The 15798-nt window shown below is 39.9% G+C and overlaps 3 protein-coding genes and 2 pseudogenes across 3 annotated transcripts in view; 2 read left to right on the top strand and 3 right to left on the bottom strand.

Annotated features, from left to right (window-relative positions):
• The window catches only part of LOC104763017 (nudix hydrolase 8-like), a 2956-nt gene extending 1993 nt beyond the window's left edge, over window positions 1-963 (top strand). Inside the window, exons 3-5 of the mRNA XM_010486441.2 lie at window positions 9-305; window positions 405-548; window positions 663-963. Of these exons, the coding sequence (XP_010484743.1) occupies window positions 9-305; window positions 405-548; window positions 663-887 (666 nt within the window). The 3' untranslated portion in view covers window positions 888-963. The remainder of the gene's footprint in view (window positions 1-8; window positions 306-404; window positions 549-662) is intronic.
• On the bottom strand, window positions 3318-4372 carry LOC109130428 (F-box/FBD/LRR-repeat protein At3g52680-like). The gene is made up of 2 exons (XM_019239936.1): window positions 4250-4372; window positions 3318-4170 (listed from the first exon to the last, which is right to left on the bottom strand). Exons 1-2 carry the CDS (start codon window positions 4258-4260, stop codon window positions 3318-3320), a joined length of 864 nt encoding a protein of 287 aa, XP_019095481.1. The 5' UTR covers window positions 4261-4372.
• Window positions 4837-7417, bottom strand: LOC109125172 (annotated as a pseudogene).
• Window positions 4837-10446, bottom strand: LOC104760163 (annotated as a pseudogene).
• On the top strand, window positions 10803-11891 carry LOC104763013. Its single transcript, XM_010486437.1, has one exon. The coding sequence runs from the start codon at window positions 10803-10805 to the stop codon at window positions 11889-11891; it is 1089 nt and encodes a 362-aa protein (XP_010484739.1).

The raw sequence follows: 15798 nt of genomic DNA, 5'->3' as shown, positions 1-15798 counted from the left end.
TATGCAAGTTAATGATGTTTTGTGGATTTTTGCAGGAAGGTTTTGAGTATCATCATGCAGAGAAAGGATATGTGATGTTAACATATTGGATACCGGAGGAGGAACCTAGTATGCTTCCTGCAAATGCTTCACATCAAGTCGGTGTTGGAGGTTTTGTATTAAATCAACATAAAGAGGTGCTTGTGGTACAAGAAAAGTACTGTGCTCCATCGATTACAGGTCTATGGAAGTTACCAACAGGGTTTATTAATGAATCTGAAGAGATTTTCTCTGGTGCTGTAAGAGAAGTGAAGGAAGAAACTGGGGTAATTAGATCAGAGAACATTAGTATAAATCTTGATTTTTAATTTAAAAATTCCCAAGATCATAACCATATTTGGCCTTGTTTGTGTTGTGTTCTTTAGGTAGATACAGAGTTCTTAGAGGTTATAGCTTTCAGACATGCTCACAACGTTGCGTTTGAGAAATCTGATCTGTTCTTCATCTGTATGTTGAGACCTCTCTCTGATAAGATAATCATCGATAGTCTTGAGATCAAAGCCGCAAAGGTAAATGTAATCAGAAATTTTCAACTAAGAGTCTCAAACTGTTTTGGAGGTCGCGCGTAGTTGGAATGCTCCTGTTGCACATGCTAAAAGATTATTGTTTTTGTGTGTTTTCAGTGGATGCCATTGGTGGAGTTTGTGGAGCAACCGATGATCAGAGAAGATAAAATGTTTCAAAGAGTGATTGAAATCTGCGAGGCGAGATTAAGCCATCGGTACTGCGGTCTTTCTCCCCATCAACTTGTCTCTACTTTTGATGGCAAACCTTCTTCTCTCTATTACAATGTTGTTGATGATGATCATGATCCTTCCAACTCCAATTGTAACACTGATTTCTTATAAATAGAACGGATCAAACCGAACCAAACAAAATGCTGTATATACTTATTCACATGTAATGTGTATTGTATTTACACTCTTCAGTATAGTAAATAGTAATAGTTTCTCGGCAAAATCTATTGTATTAAAATCAAAAAAGCAGAATCCAAATCAAAGACTCTTCATTTAAACTCAAACTGACATGAATCCGAAGTCTTGACTACTCTTTCCAACTCTTTTATCATCTCAAGTCTATCTTCCGAACTACAATTCGTTTCGGAGAACGTTACCTTTTTCAAACGACTTGCGTTCCTTAGTATATATTTCGCTACCTCTTTCTCTTCTTTGCGTTTCCCCTGGTAGCCTTCCCACACAAATGTCTCGAGATGGAGCAACAAACATTCAGGAACAGTCTTTGGTTGATTCCATTTCTCACAGACCACATGATCTCCAACCTTATGCCATTTCTGAGGGTAAAACACAATGTAACATTGCATACATTATATTAGATCATCAAACCAAAAACTTGTAGAAAAGCGAACTTTACAGATGCGTACATCGATGAGTAGCTTGAGGACTCGTAGTTTAGGCGAAGTATCGAGCATGAACATAAGTAGATTCCACCATGCCGGTTTACCTGTATATATCTCCAAATCTACCAACCGATAGAAGATACCACCAGTAGGATACTACGAGCAATGATGCAGTATTATTAGTACAATAACAATGTCATAACAAAACAAGTCAGTTAAAAAAGAAAAAGTTACCTCCAAGGGTGACCAAAAGAGCAAAGAAAGCATTTTGACTGAAGTTAGAGATCGCAAAAGCTTCTCACTGATTGTTTCACATGAAATTTTCGCCTCTACCAGCTTCAGAGAAGACTCACTTAGACAAACTTCAGGACCCTTCTCCAAATCAATGTGCAAGGATTTCAAAGAAGGAGCATTAATCACGTATTTNTTAATGAATCTGAAGAGATTTTCTCTGGTGCTGTAAGAGAAGTGAAGGAAGAAACTGGGGTAATTAGATCAGAGAACATTAGTATAAATCTTGATTTTTAATTTAAAAATTCCCAAGATCATAACCATATTTGGCCTTGTTTGTGTTGTGTTCTTTAGGTAGATACAGAGTTCTTAGAGGTTATAGCTTTCAGACATGCTCACAACGTTGCGTTTGAGAAATCTGATCTGTTCTTCATCTGTATGTTGAGACCTCTCTCTGATAAGATAATCATCGATAGTCTTGAGATCAAAGCCGCAAAGGTAAATGTAATCAGAAATTTTCAACTAAGAGTCTCAAACTGTTTTGGAGGTCGCGCGTAGTTGGAATGCTCCTGTTGCACATGCTAAAAGATTATTGTTTNTGCAAAGATGGCACCTCAATAGCGAAAGATTTGATACCATCGCCACAAGAAGCTCGTCTCACGACCAGAGTTTCAAGACAAGGGCAGNATTGGTGGAGTTTGTGGAGCAACCGATGATCAGAGAAGATAAAATGTTTCAAAGAGTGATTGAAATCTGCGAGGCGAGATTAAGCCATCGGTACTGCGGTCTTTCTCCCCATCAACTTGTCTCTACTTTTGATGGCAAACCTTCTTCTCTCTATTACAATGTTGTTGATGATGATCATGATCCTTCCAACTCCAATTGTAACACTGATTTCTTATAAATAGAACGGATCAAACCGAACCAAACAAAATGCTGTATATACTTATTCACATGTAATGTGTATTGTATTTACACTCTTCAGTATAGTAAATAGTAATAGTTTCTCGGCAAAATCTATTGTATTAAAATCAAAAAAGCAGAATCCAAATCAAAGACTCTTCATTTAAACTCAAACTGACATGAATCCGAAGTCTTGACTACTCTTTCCAACTCTTTTATCATCTCAAGTCTATCTTCCGAACTACAATTCGTTTCGGAGAACGTTACCTTTTTCAAACGACTTGCGTTCCTTAGTATATATTTCGCTACCTCTTTCTCTTCTTCGCGTTTCCCCTGGTAGCCTTCCCACACAAATGTCTCGAGATGGAGCAACAAACATTCAGGAACAGTCTTTGGTTGATTCCATTTCTCACAGACCACATGATCTCCAACCTTATGCCATTGCTGAGAGGGAAACACAATGTAACATATTATATATTTATATCAGATCATCAAACCAAAAACCATGTAGACAAATGAACTTGTAGATGCGTACATCAATGAGGAGCTTGAGGACTCGTAATGTAGGCGAAGTATCGAGCATGAACATAAGTAGATTCCACCATGCCGGTTTACCTGTATATATCTACAAATCTACCAACCCATAGTAGATACTACCAGTAGGATACTACGAGCAATGATGCAATATTATTAGTACAATAACACTGTAATAACAAAACAAGTCAGCTGCCAAAGATATAAAGGTTACCTCCAAGGGTGACCAAAAGAGCAAAGAAAGCATTTTGACTTAAGTTAGAGATCCCAAAAGCTTCTCACTGATTGTTTCACATGAAATTTTCGCCTCTACCAGCTTCAGAGAAGTCTCACTTAGACAAACTTCAGGACCCTTCTCCAAATCAATGTGCAAGGATTTCAAAGAAGGAGCATTAATCACGTATTCCCAATGGTCTACTCCGTCATTTTCATCATGAACTGATAGACTCTGCAAAGATGGCACCTCAATAGCGAAAGATTTGATACCATCGCCACAAGCAGCTCGTCTCACGACCAGAGTTTCAAGACAAGGGCAGCCAGATAACAGGTTACGCACTGATTTGTCGTCTTTGTAATACATATAATCAAGATGCAGAGTCTTGAGGGACTTGAGACAAATCTGAGAAGAGACATCGACAAGGGCATGAAACCTAAGTATCAAGGTCTCTAGTGTTTTACATGTATACAACAAGGTCGGAAGGAAACTGAATGGCCTAGTATTCTTCCTCCTAATCTTGGGGTACACGTCAAGTAAGAGCTTACGCACATCGCGTCCGAATGCGATTCCAAGCAATATCCCAATATCCATGGCAGTACATGTATCCAAATCAACTTCAAGATGTAAACTTTGTAGCACTGGAGCTTTATGTGATAGCAGAGATTTGCAAACATCCTTTGAAAAATTCCCGAGTTTACGTTTGTGATCGCAAGAATCAAACATGAGGACAGGTACCTTCTTCCAGTGAGAGTGCCATTGTTTAGACAGAGCAGTAGTGGCTACGGCATCTTTTGTTGGAAGCAGAGACAGTATTTGCACAATCAGAGCTTCAGGAAGTTGAGTAAGTCTGTCCTCCTTCACAACAGCTCGTTTACTCTTACTTTTAACACTAGAAATTGAACAAAACCATGAGTTTGGGTTTCTTGAGTTTGGGAGCTTTATATATACATGGTTACAAGAGACCGTACCGTCGTTTCATTGAAGAGATGAGAGCAGCGTTGCTTGTTAGATACACTAATGCTGATCGAACTATGATGGTCGACGCTAGGGCTTCGGAGGAGGGAGGAAGCTGCGGAGGAAGAGAAGATCCTCAGTAAAATTTCCAAAAAATATCAGGTTTCAGGTTTCTGTTCCAATTTTATTGCAAATTTCAGTATGAACCGATCATTAACCGGATTGAACCAAACCGGACTACATAATTGTAAGAACCGAACTAAACCAAACGCAGACCAGAATAATTGGAGTATATCACAGTTTACCATTTCAAGTTTGCGAACTTTTTTCACATCTTTGAGACGGAGTCCGGGTTCCTACAGTCCAAGAGATTGATCTGTTTTTGGAGAAGCTTGATGGAGTATAAGAGGAGAAAGGATAATAATCACTATGTATTGAGAATCCTTTTTCTGATGAAGAGGATCTAAAAATGTAACATATATTTGCGTTCATTTTAGTATGGAGACTTTTCTCTTGTAATATATGTGTGTGTAGAAATCGTATATGTATGTAATCCTTCTAGTTTACAATATTTTTTTCTTGCCAAACTCAAAGTGAAAACTCTTTTTAAGTATCAATTTTAGGATTGAGCAAATTATTTATAAGTGAACAACACCATATCTCTATGTAGATACGAACAATGTAGTTGGGCTTCCCATCGACATCGAACATCCCAACGCAGTTAACAAAAGAGGAACTCAACATTTGTCAGCAAATAGTTCTACCTTAAGCGGATGGATGCTAGCTTGTGTTGTGGCCTCATCAACGAGAAGGGAATAACCAACTGCAACTGCGTTACCACTTAGCCTAGTTCTACCTCAAGCGGATGCTGGCTTGTCTTGTGGCCTCATAACCGGGAAGGTAATAACCTCCTGCAACAATGTTTAGAATCATGAGTTTTATCACAAAAAACATAAATCATTCACCAATGGTTAGCCACCCTCTCGAACCATTGTTGCATAGTAAAAAGACTGACCTTGATGTTCAGGGAGTCAGTAAAGAGCATAGCAAGTCTGTCTATTCCCAAACCCCAACCACCTGTCGGAGGCAATCCATATTCCAAAGCTTTACAAAAGGTCTCATCTAAAACCATTGCTTCATCGTCTCCAGATTGTCTATCCTTGAGCTAATCAGCGCTGGCGCTGAACCACTGGATTGTTCAACTCCGTGTAGGCATTGCAGAGCTGCGGTTCACATATATAACATGCTTGCTAGTCAAACAAACAAACCTCTAAAGAAAGCAAGTAGTGTGATTAAGTCAAATTCATCATCATCAGCCTTTTTACTTACTTCATGTTTGTTTATGAAAAGCTCAAATCTTTCAGTCAAAGCATTGTCCGATCTGTGCCTTTTTGCCAAGGGACTCATGATCACTGGATGGTTGATGATGAAAGTTGGGTTCACACACATTTCTTCAAGAAATTCTCCAACAAGCTACAGACAACATTAAAGATTTAAATTTCCTATTCTAGATGTTTGCAGAAGACAGGGAGGGAGGAGGGAGGAGGGAGACAGAAGAGTTTTTACTTTATCCAAAAGACGAGCTGTTGTCAAAGGAGGAGGGCATATGACATGAAGCCTCGCACATGCATCAACCAGATATTTGTTAGCTTCTTCACTAGCCAAGTCTTTTGGTATATTGAGGTTAGCCACCTTCTCTAACTCTGCTATCATCTCAATCCTCCTACCAAAAAACAAAACAAAAGTGATGCATATTATATTAACCACCACAGATAAGCTCCCACGGAAAGTTTTGTGAGGTATAAATCAAACCTAAATGGAGGAGTAAAGTCGATTTCAATTGGCTCCTTATCATATCCATTAGCATGATACTTGATTTTGTAACCACCTGTAAGTTCCTTTACCATACCACTCAACATATCCTCGGTCATTTCCATCAAGTCATAGTAGTCTGCATAAGCCATATAGAACTCGCAAGTGGTGAACTCCGGATTGTGTGTCATGTCAATACCCTCATTCCTGAATTGATTTCCTATCTCAAAAACACGGTCAAATCCACCGACAACAAGTTGCTTTAGAAAGAGTTCAGGTGGGATACGCATGTAAAGATACATGTCCAGATTATTGTGATGTGTATCACAAAGGGTCTGGCAGCTGCTCCACCAGCATTTATGTTCATGATAGGCGTCACAAACTGCAGGGGTAAAAGAACACTTGAACCATAAGCCACAATCTAAAGGGAAGGTAGTGAAATATATTTTGGTAAGAAAATGAGAAAACATAGAACCTCCAAGAAATTTTTATTTTTCAGGAAAGTGCGGATGTAGTCAGTGACATTAGCTTTGGCCGTAATTATCTAGCGTACCTCCTTGTTCAACATCATGTCAAGAAAACGCAGGCGAAATCGAGAATCCTGACACAGCAAAAACAGAGAAAAGTAGCATCAGCAACATGAAAATACAGAGAGGAATTGATCCAAATTGAGGAATCTATATATATAGCCCTTAGAAAACTGATCATACCGGATCTTTCAGAATATTAGCTTCAGGATTTCTTGATTCACCTGGATGCCAGTTGGAATTGACGTTATCGGCCTTTCTCGGCAACATGTGGAGACAATGGGACAGAACAATGAATGATTGCGAGAAGATAGTCAACTCTCCCCTCTTTGTTTTTCCTGAAATGTTAGAGTGATTGTGTGCATAGTGAAAAAAGATGACAGGATAGGCTACATGAATGAATGAATAATAGAAACAAAGAGGCTACGTGAATGAATGAATAATAGAAACAAAAAGGCTGCACAAACCTGGAAAACCAATGACACCAACAAAATCACCACGCTTAACATTCGAGTGGAGCTTCGAAAACACATCTTCATCCAATCCAGACTTACTGGGACAAGAAAAAACTTCCCAAGTAAAAAACCATATTTTCAAGAGCAATAAGTTGAAAAAGAGGAGAATCAGGTAAAGAAAGATTCACCTTGCATCAGCCATAACTTGGACCTTGACATCATTACCGTGTAGATCATAGAAGAAGAGCTTGGAAGAGGAAGATCGTTTGCTCATTATCCGCCCTAACAAAAGTAATTTTAAAAAACACTTACTTTTCAGTGCAAAGAGCAAGTGGCAAATGGGCATTGAGTGTGATTGAAACATCGCAGCTAGAGAGACTTGAGCATCTTCAAAATGTTCCCATTGCTTAAACAACTAGCATACTTGCTAATATATTCAGGAATTGACATTGACACAGAAAACTTGTGAGGGTATGGATTCTCCCCTTTAACCATCTCTGGCTCAATATATTTGATTCTGTTCTCCAAGTATTGCTGCAAAAGGCATTTGATTCTAGTATTGCACAAAGACGAAAATAAATAATTGAACAGATGATTAATTTGTGTACCGTTGGATCCTCATCATCTGCTGCCACTGGATTCTGCCTCATCGTATCCTTCTTCTTCGATGTCTTGAGAGGCTTATCACTGACAGAGGTAGAATTATCCATGGATAGCTTTCCTACTTTGAATAGCCGAACCTGATTCAAAACACCCACAAGAAAAAGGATTGTAGAGAATTTAGTACAAAGATAAAAAAAAAAAATGGCACAAAAATGTAATCCAAAAAAAGATTGGAAATTTTCAGTTTCAAAGTCTTCTTCATCTTTCTCGACAATATCTGAACCTTGTCTGAGAATCATTTGAATAGGATCTTTCTTCATAACCGATCCACGCTTTTTACAACCCATCACTTCGAGTTCGTTATAGCAGTAACTTAACAATACTAAAGTCATCCACGCTTTTTACAAACCAGCAAAGCTTAACAAAACAAGCAAGTAGAGAGGAACACAAACAAGTTTTAAGAACAGGACAATACAAAGATGAGAGCCAAAGTGTGACTGTAGGAAAAAATCGCTCTTGAGCTCCTCCACTATCCCCATTCAACGGCCTAGCTTATATGAGATCATCATCGTTTTTCTTCTATTGGGCGTTGATGAAGATTCGGGCAATTTTCTATCTCGACTTTGTTCAGCTTCAGTTTTGGAAAAGAGACTTGACTCCCATAGATGCTTCTTAGTTCTTTCAAATAATGTTGACGAAGGACTTGTAGCTCTTGAAATGGATTCACTCCAGCAACACCTTCAGCTTTCGCTTTGTTTATTAATTCGGTCATCTTAGGCGAGGATTCTACGCTTAGAGACTCGAGCTTCGCAGCATATACCAGCCATGTCAAATCTTTCAGATGTATGCATGAGTTTATTACCACAGCTGTGAGATCCTTGAACCATGGATTGATTGGAGAAATTTCATTGGATGCTGTGGATGGAGCACACTGGTCTCTTCTGTGGCCTTCCCATTCTGACTCTGTGATATCGCAGTTTACCATTTCAAGTTTGTGAAGACTACTCAACTCACCAATGTCTGCAAATGGTATTTTAAGTCCTTCGAGATATAGACCATGTGTCATCCCTGCCAATCTTTTGCTTCTGAAAAACTCTTTCAAAACAGAATCGTTATTCACAGTAACGGTCAAAAATTGTAAACCCTTCAACTGATCCAAGATCTTCAGCAAGCAGCAATCTAATGCAGCAGCAGAACCATAAAATCTTAAAACCTGCAACTTTTTTAATTCTGAAATCAGACCGATGCTTCGAAGATTGGACGTGGACTCCAAATTCAAGTGAATCAATTTGGTCAAGACTCTTAAACCTTCTGGCAGATACTTTATACTCGTCCCTTTTAAGTTGAGAAGCCGCAAAGAAACCAACTCCGAAATTCCTTGCAACTCGGTGATTTGGAGGTTCCAAGATAGATCCAAAACCACCAGAGTCGACATGACCAGAAAGAACTTACTAACGATATCTACCAACTTGTTGTTTTGAAGGAACAAGGTTACAAGATTTGTCTGGTCAGGAAATTCAGGATCTTCTGGTATGCTCTTAATCTCATTGTTGATGAGAGACATCTTTGTCACGGTTGTCCAATCCGTGACATCAGGCAGCTGGCTTAAACCAGCATCTGTTTTCATAAGAAATCTTTCTCCATCCCTGATTTTAGACACTATCAACAATGCCATCTCACGGACCATATCATGCATATACACTTTCTTATTAGACTCCCCCCCATCCACCAACAACAAACCTGCCCCAACAAGAGTATCAATGATCTCATAACCTCGATGCTTTGCTCTCTCTCTTCCGTCTTTTTCATCTATGAAACCCTCACCTATCCAATACTCTACCAGCTCATCTTGTTTGATATAATATGCCTTGGGAAACAAAGCACAATACCCGAAACACTTGGCGTCTTTTATTTCTAAATTATCATAGCTTAGCTTCAAAACTTGCTTATTGATTAGCAATACCCGATTGCTGTTAAACTCACTTCCTCCCATAAGTCATCTAATAACAGAACGAACCGGGGCTTTATCTGTCTTAAAACCCTGCTTATTTCACCAGCTTTCTTGGTTCTTGAGTGTGTAGACCAGTTACTGTCACAGATTTGTAACCTTTCCCCAATCGCATCTTGAATCCTGTCGACGTCAACATCTTTGGAGGACTCGACCCAAATAACAACATCAAACTCATTCTTGACTCCAACGAACTTGTTGTTGATTAGAGTGAGGAGGGTAGTTTTGCCAACGCCTCCCATACCGTAGATTCCCATCATTCTAAAATCATCTTTCCTGAGAGTTTCCCAAGTCTTCTCCAGCGTGGCATCAAAACCAACAGTTTGGTGGCAAAGCCTCACTTGAACCACAGGAGGAGGAGGTTGCTCAGTCACATCTTGAAACCATTGACCGGGGAGGCTTTGAACTTGAGTCAACTTGTTGAATACCTCTTGGGCTAGGTCGCAGGTAGAGAACCAGCAGCCAGATGTTGAGAGACGGTGATCCTGAGAAGAAGAGGAAGCAGTACGAGAGGAAGCAAGATCAATTAAGAGATAGGTGTGAGTCTCAATGGTCTGGACAAGTGAAAGCCACTTATCAACAGTAGCAAGGCGTTGCTCACCCTTAAGCTCCCCAGCATTGACTCTGTTTAAAACATTCATCCCGTTCAGCACTCCTCAACAAGACAAGATTTTTCTTCAATTTCCATATGTGACCGACCTTTACACAAAAAGTAAGACAGAGCGGAGTTATAACACGGCTCAACAACCGGCCAACACCAACTCATATTTTTGTTTGTGCGCTCAGGTATTGAGAGTAGCAAAATCTAAAAGCCGTAACTACACACTTTCCTGGGCTGAAGCGAGAGTTCTAGTTTTGGTTTATTTGTGGGCTTTTGGTTGTTTAATTATTTCCTTTTGTGTTCGTTAATTTACCGACATTAGCTTAGGGTTTTTATTTAGTTTATTGCACAAGTAGTATAAGTAGAGGATTTGGAGCTTTATTGTTCTTCGGTTTTTGATTAATAAAAAGAGAATTACTTTTTCAAACTCTTGTTCGAATTCTCTGTTCAAACAAGAATTATCGACAAGCTACTAAAGGTTCTGCAGATCCTAAGTTTCTTGTCTTTTACGCTTCTAGCTGCTACATTAGTTGGTATCAGACTCAGCAACGTTCTTTCACCATGCCTCCGAAAAAGATTCAACAACAAAACCGTGACGAGCAGACCTCTGCTTTCCGTGAGGTTTTCACTGAGTTTTCTCAGGATCTAAGGCAAATTATGCAAGATTCTGTTGCAAACACTGTGAGAGCTGTGCTTCAAGCTCAGGCTCAAGCACGACCGATACAACCTAATCGGAATGATCCGGTTTTTGATGCAGATTCTGAAGGGGATGATGACAATCCGTTCGCCGGGGGAAACCAGCAACATGGAAACCAGCAACGAGCATTAGGTGATGTTCTGGGAGGAGAAAATCACCGTTGGGAGTCGGGTTTTCGACTCGATCTTCCGGAGTTCTCGGGCAGCTTGAAACCAGAGGAGTTTCTTGACTGGCTAAGTGCAACGGAGGAGTTATTAGACTTCAAAAGTGTTCCTGGTGACAAGCGTGTGCCTCTTGTGGCAACAAGGTTTAGAGGTAGAGCTTCGGCCTGGTGGCAACAACTCAAAGTCCAGCGAGTTAATTCGGGAAAAAGTCGTGTGGATTCATGGGATAAACTGAAGAAACATATGCGTCGTTACTTTCTTCCTTACAATTATGCAAGGACAGTTTACACCCAGTTTCAGAATTTGCGACAAGGAACTCGAAGTGTTGATGAATATTCATCTGAGTTTTTTTCTCTGCTTGCTCGCAACAGTTTGTATGAGGCAGAGGAGCACTCTGTTTCACGTTTCATTGGAGGTCTTAAGCAACAGATACAAAATCAGCTTTTGCTCTTTAATCCAACATCGATTTCTGAAGCACATCAACGAGCTGTGTTAATTGAGCAGAATTTGCGTCCAACTCCTGCGTGGAGTTCATCTACCCCTCGTTTTCGATCTGTTACTAATGGGGAAGCTAGCCACGCCATTAAAACAGAGCAGCCTGCATTGTCTCCTGCTCAAGATGTTAGTAACACAACCTCGACAATGAAACCGATACGATCTCTGACATTTAAGTGTTTTAACTGCGGGGAAACAGGGCATCGCCAAGCCTCTTGTCCTAAGCGCGTCCTGTTTGGTGAGGAAGAAGTTATCTATGATGAGAAGTTATCTAGGATACCGGTGTTGCTTTAGTCATTAGGAGAAATTTTTTAACCCCGCAAGCCATCGACGAATCTTGGTTGAGAAAAAACATTTTTCGATCCAACTGTACAATCCGAGGGAAAGTTTGTCGTCTCATCATTGACGCAGGTAGTTGTACGAACATTGTTTCCGAAGAGGCTGTTGCTAAACTTGCTCTTGTCACTGAACGACATCCTACGCCATATCGACTTGCTTGGCTCAATGCACAAACTGATTTGCGAATTTCCAAGAGATGTCGTGTTCCTTTCTCCATTGGCACAAGTTACAAGGATTCAGTTAGTTGTGATGTGATACCAATGGATGCCTGTCATATTCTGTTAGGACGTCCATGGCAATACGACCGACGAACAATTCATGATGGATTTGCTAACACCTACAGTTTCAGCTATGAAGGAAATCGTATTACTCTTCTACCTTCACAAGATTCGGCTCCATCTTCACAATCTGACACAAACTCAGATCCAATTTCTACCCCACCAAAGTCTTCACAACCTGTGTTGTTTGTTAAGGCCACACAATTCTTTGAAGAATGCGAGAGGACTAACGGTGGAATGGCTCTTATTTTAAAACCTGTGTCGTCACCACTAAGCTGCGATGTGCCAACTGAATTCCAGCATATTGTAGCTGAATTTAGTGATGTGTTTCCCGAAGAACTGCCTTCTGGTCTGCCACCTTTACGTGACATTCAACATTGCATCGATCTCACTCCAAACGCTGCCTTACCAAATAGACCTCATTACCGTATGTCACCACAAGAGCATGACGAGCTGCGTCGTCAAGTTGAAGAATTGTTGTCAAAAGGATATTTGCGTGAAAGTCTTAGTCCGTGTGCGGTACCAGCTCTTCTTATTCCTAAGAAAGATGGTACATGGAGAATGTGTGTTGATAGCCGCGAAATTAACAAGATTACAGTTCGGTATAGGTTTCCAATACCGCGTCTTGATGATTTGCTGGATCAGATTGGGTCAGCCACAATTTTTACAAAGCTTGATCTCAAAAGCGGGTACCACCAAATTCGTATTAGACCTGGTGATGAATGGAAAACAGCCTTTAAAACTCGTGAAGGCTTATTTGAATGGCTAGTTATGCCTTTTGGGTTGTCTAATGCGCCTAGTACTTTTATGCGTGTTATGAACCAAGCTTTGAGGCCTTTTATAGGACGTTGTGTTGTTGTATATTTCGATGATATACTGATTTTTAGCTTGTCCCTTTCAGATCATCTCCAACATTTGCGTGATGTGTTGACAGTTTTAAGACGAGAAAAATTGTTTGGAGCAATCAAGAAGTGTTCTTTTGGAGTTTCGCAAGTTCTGTTCCTCGGCTATGTGGTGTCTCGACAAGGTCTTTCGGTTGATCCAGCTAAGGTCGAATCAATTAGTTCTTGGCCAACTCCACAAACGATAACAGACGTTAGAAGCTTTCATGGTCTTGCATCCTTTTATCGTCGCTTTGTTCACCATTTTAGTAGCATTATGGCACCTATAACTGACTGCATCAAGTCGACACCCTTTGTATGGACCAAAGCTGCAGATGATGCTTTTCACGTGATTAAGACAAAGCTTACAACAGCTCCGGTTTTAACACTTCCCAACTTTGACATTGCCTTTGAACTTCATTGTGATGCTTCTAAATCAGGAATTGGTGCAGTTTTAAGTCAAGAGGGAAAACCAGTGGCATTTTTTAGTGAGAAAATTGCAGGTTCACGTGAGAGATATAGTACGTACGATGTCGAGTTATACGCTGTGGTGCAAGCGGTGAAACATTGGAGACATTATCTTTTTCACCGCGAGTTTGTCTTATACACAGACCATGATGCTCTTAAACATATGAGTTCTCAAGATAAGGTATCCTCACGACATGCTGCTTGGTTTTCTTACCTTCAACAATTCACTTTTGTTATTAAGCATAAGGCGGGAACACTTAATCGAGTCGCCGATGCTCTCAGTCGTCGTCATGCTTTGGTAGCTTCGATGCATGTTTCAGTTGTTGGCTTTTCAGTTCTTCCCGATTTCTACCCAGTTGATCCTTTTTTTGGAAAAATTTGGACTGATGCTCAACGTGGAAACAGTGATGACTACGTTATTGTTGACGGGTTTTTATTCAAGGGATGTAGACTGTGCATTCCAGATTGTAGTCTCCGCTTACAAGTGATTAGAGAACTCCATGGTGAAGGACATGTTGGTAGGGATCGCACCCTTCAGTTAGTAACCACATCTTATTTTTGGCCGACATTACGACGTGATGTTGAACGTTATATTGTACGATGTGGAATTTGTCAAGCTTCCAAGGGACATGCCTCCAATGCAGGATTGTATCTACCGTTACCAATCCCCTCTCAGCCTTGGACCGACATAAGTATGGATTTTGTTTTAGGACTCCCTCGCACTCAACGTGGACATGATTCTATCTTTGTTGTGGTTGACCGATTTTCAAAGATGGTCCATTTTGTGCCTTGTAAAAAAACCACTGATGCAGTTCAGGTCGCGACGTTATTCTTTCGCGAGATTTATAAGCTACACGGCCTTCCTCTTTCAATTGTGTCAGACCGGGACTCACGATTTCTGAGCCACTTTTGGCGTTCGTTGTGGCGTTTACTTCGGACTAGTCTCGACATGAGTTCTGCTTACCACCCACAAACCGATGGTCAAACTGAAGTCACTAATCGAGCCTTGGGTGATCTGTTACGGTGCTTAGTTGGAGATAACATTCGTTCTTGGGATTCTGTTTTGTGTCAGGCTGAATTTGCACAAAATCATGCTATTAATCGGAGCACGGGTTATAGTCCTTTTCACGTGGTTTATGGTTTTATGCCGAGAGGTCCAATTGATTTAAGTATAGCACCAGATCGGACACGTTCTCATGGAAGGGCTTGTGACATGATTGACAATTTTGCAAACATTCACCAACAAGTCAAAGCCAATTTGGAAGCTGCTTCTTCAAAATACAAAGCTGCTGCCGATTCACACAGACGTGATGTTCAGTTTGTAGTAGGTGATAAAGTTTGGGCTGTCCTCACCAAAGATCGTTTTCCGTCAAACACTTATAACAAGTTGAAAGCCAGAAAGGTCGGACCATTAGAAGTGCTTGAGAAGATTAACAACAATGCTTATAGACTCCGTCTCCCACCCCACATGAACACATCTGACGTTTTCAATGTTAAACACTTAGTTCGTTATGTGGCTGATGAAGAGGATGAAAATTCGGGGACGAATTTTTCTTTACCCGGGGCGACCTGATGCAGCGTAACTACACACTTTCCTGGGCTGAAGCGAGAGTTCTAGTTTTGGTTTATTTGTGGGCTTTTGGTTGTTTAATTATTTCCTTTTGTGTTCGTTAATTTACCGACATTAGCTTAGGGTTTTTATTTAGTTTATTGCACAAGTAGTATAAGTAGAGGATTTGGAGCTTTATTGTTCTTCGGTTTTTGATTAATAAAAAGAGAATTACTTTTTCAAACTCTTGTTCGAATTCTCTGTTCAAACAAGAATTATCGAAAAGCTACTAAAAATTCTGCAGATCCTAAGTTTCTTGTCTTTTACGCTTCTAGCTGCTACATTAAGATCTCTGTGCTCAGAATTAATATATATATATATATATATATATATATATATGGTGTTGACTTAAGAGAGAAAAAGAGAGATGAGATGACTAATAATAATGGAGAGAGGAGAAGCAAAAAAAAAATGCCGCAATTAATATTATCCCTTTCATATAATTTTTCTTTTTTTTCTTTTTTTTTTTTGACATCAACAACAAAAGGAAGGGCAAAATTGTCTTCTCGTTCCCAAGTCAGTCAGCCAAATTATTCGATTACAAAGCCTCAAGCTTTTCTCTCATAAGTAGTGCTAAATCTGCCATCTTGATTCTCTTGACACAAAAAAAAAAAAAAAAAAAAAAA

The sequence above is a fragment of the Camelina sativa genome, chromosome 18 (genome assembly GCF_000633955.1).
Source record: "Camelina sativa cultivar DH55 chromosome 18, Cs, whole genome shotgun sequence".
In the NCBI taxonomy this organism is placed as follows: domain Eukaryota; kingdom Viridiplantae; phylum Streptophyta; class Magnoliopsida; order Brassicales; family Brassicaceae; genus Camelina; species Camelina sativa.
This window is presented reverse-complemented; position numbering and strand designations above follow the sequence as displayed.

Excerpts from the sequence above, each read along its gene's own strand:
- LOC104763013 (XM_010486437.1), top strand. The coding sequence starts at position 10,803 with ATGCCTCCGAAAAAGATTCAACAACAAAACCGTGACGAGCAGACCTCT.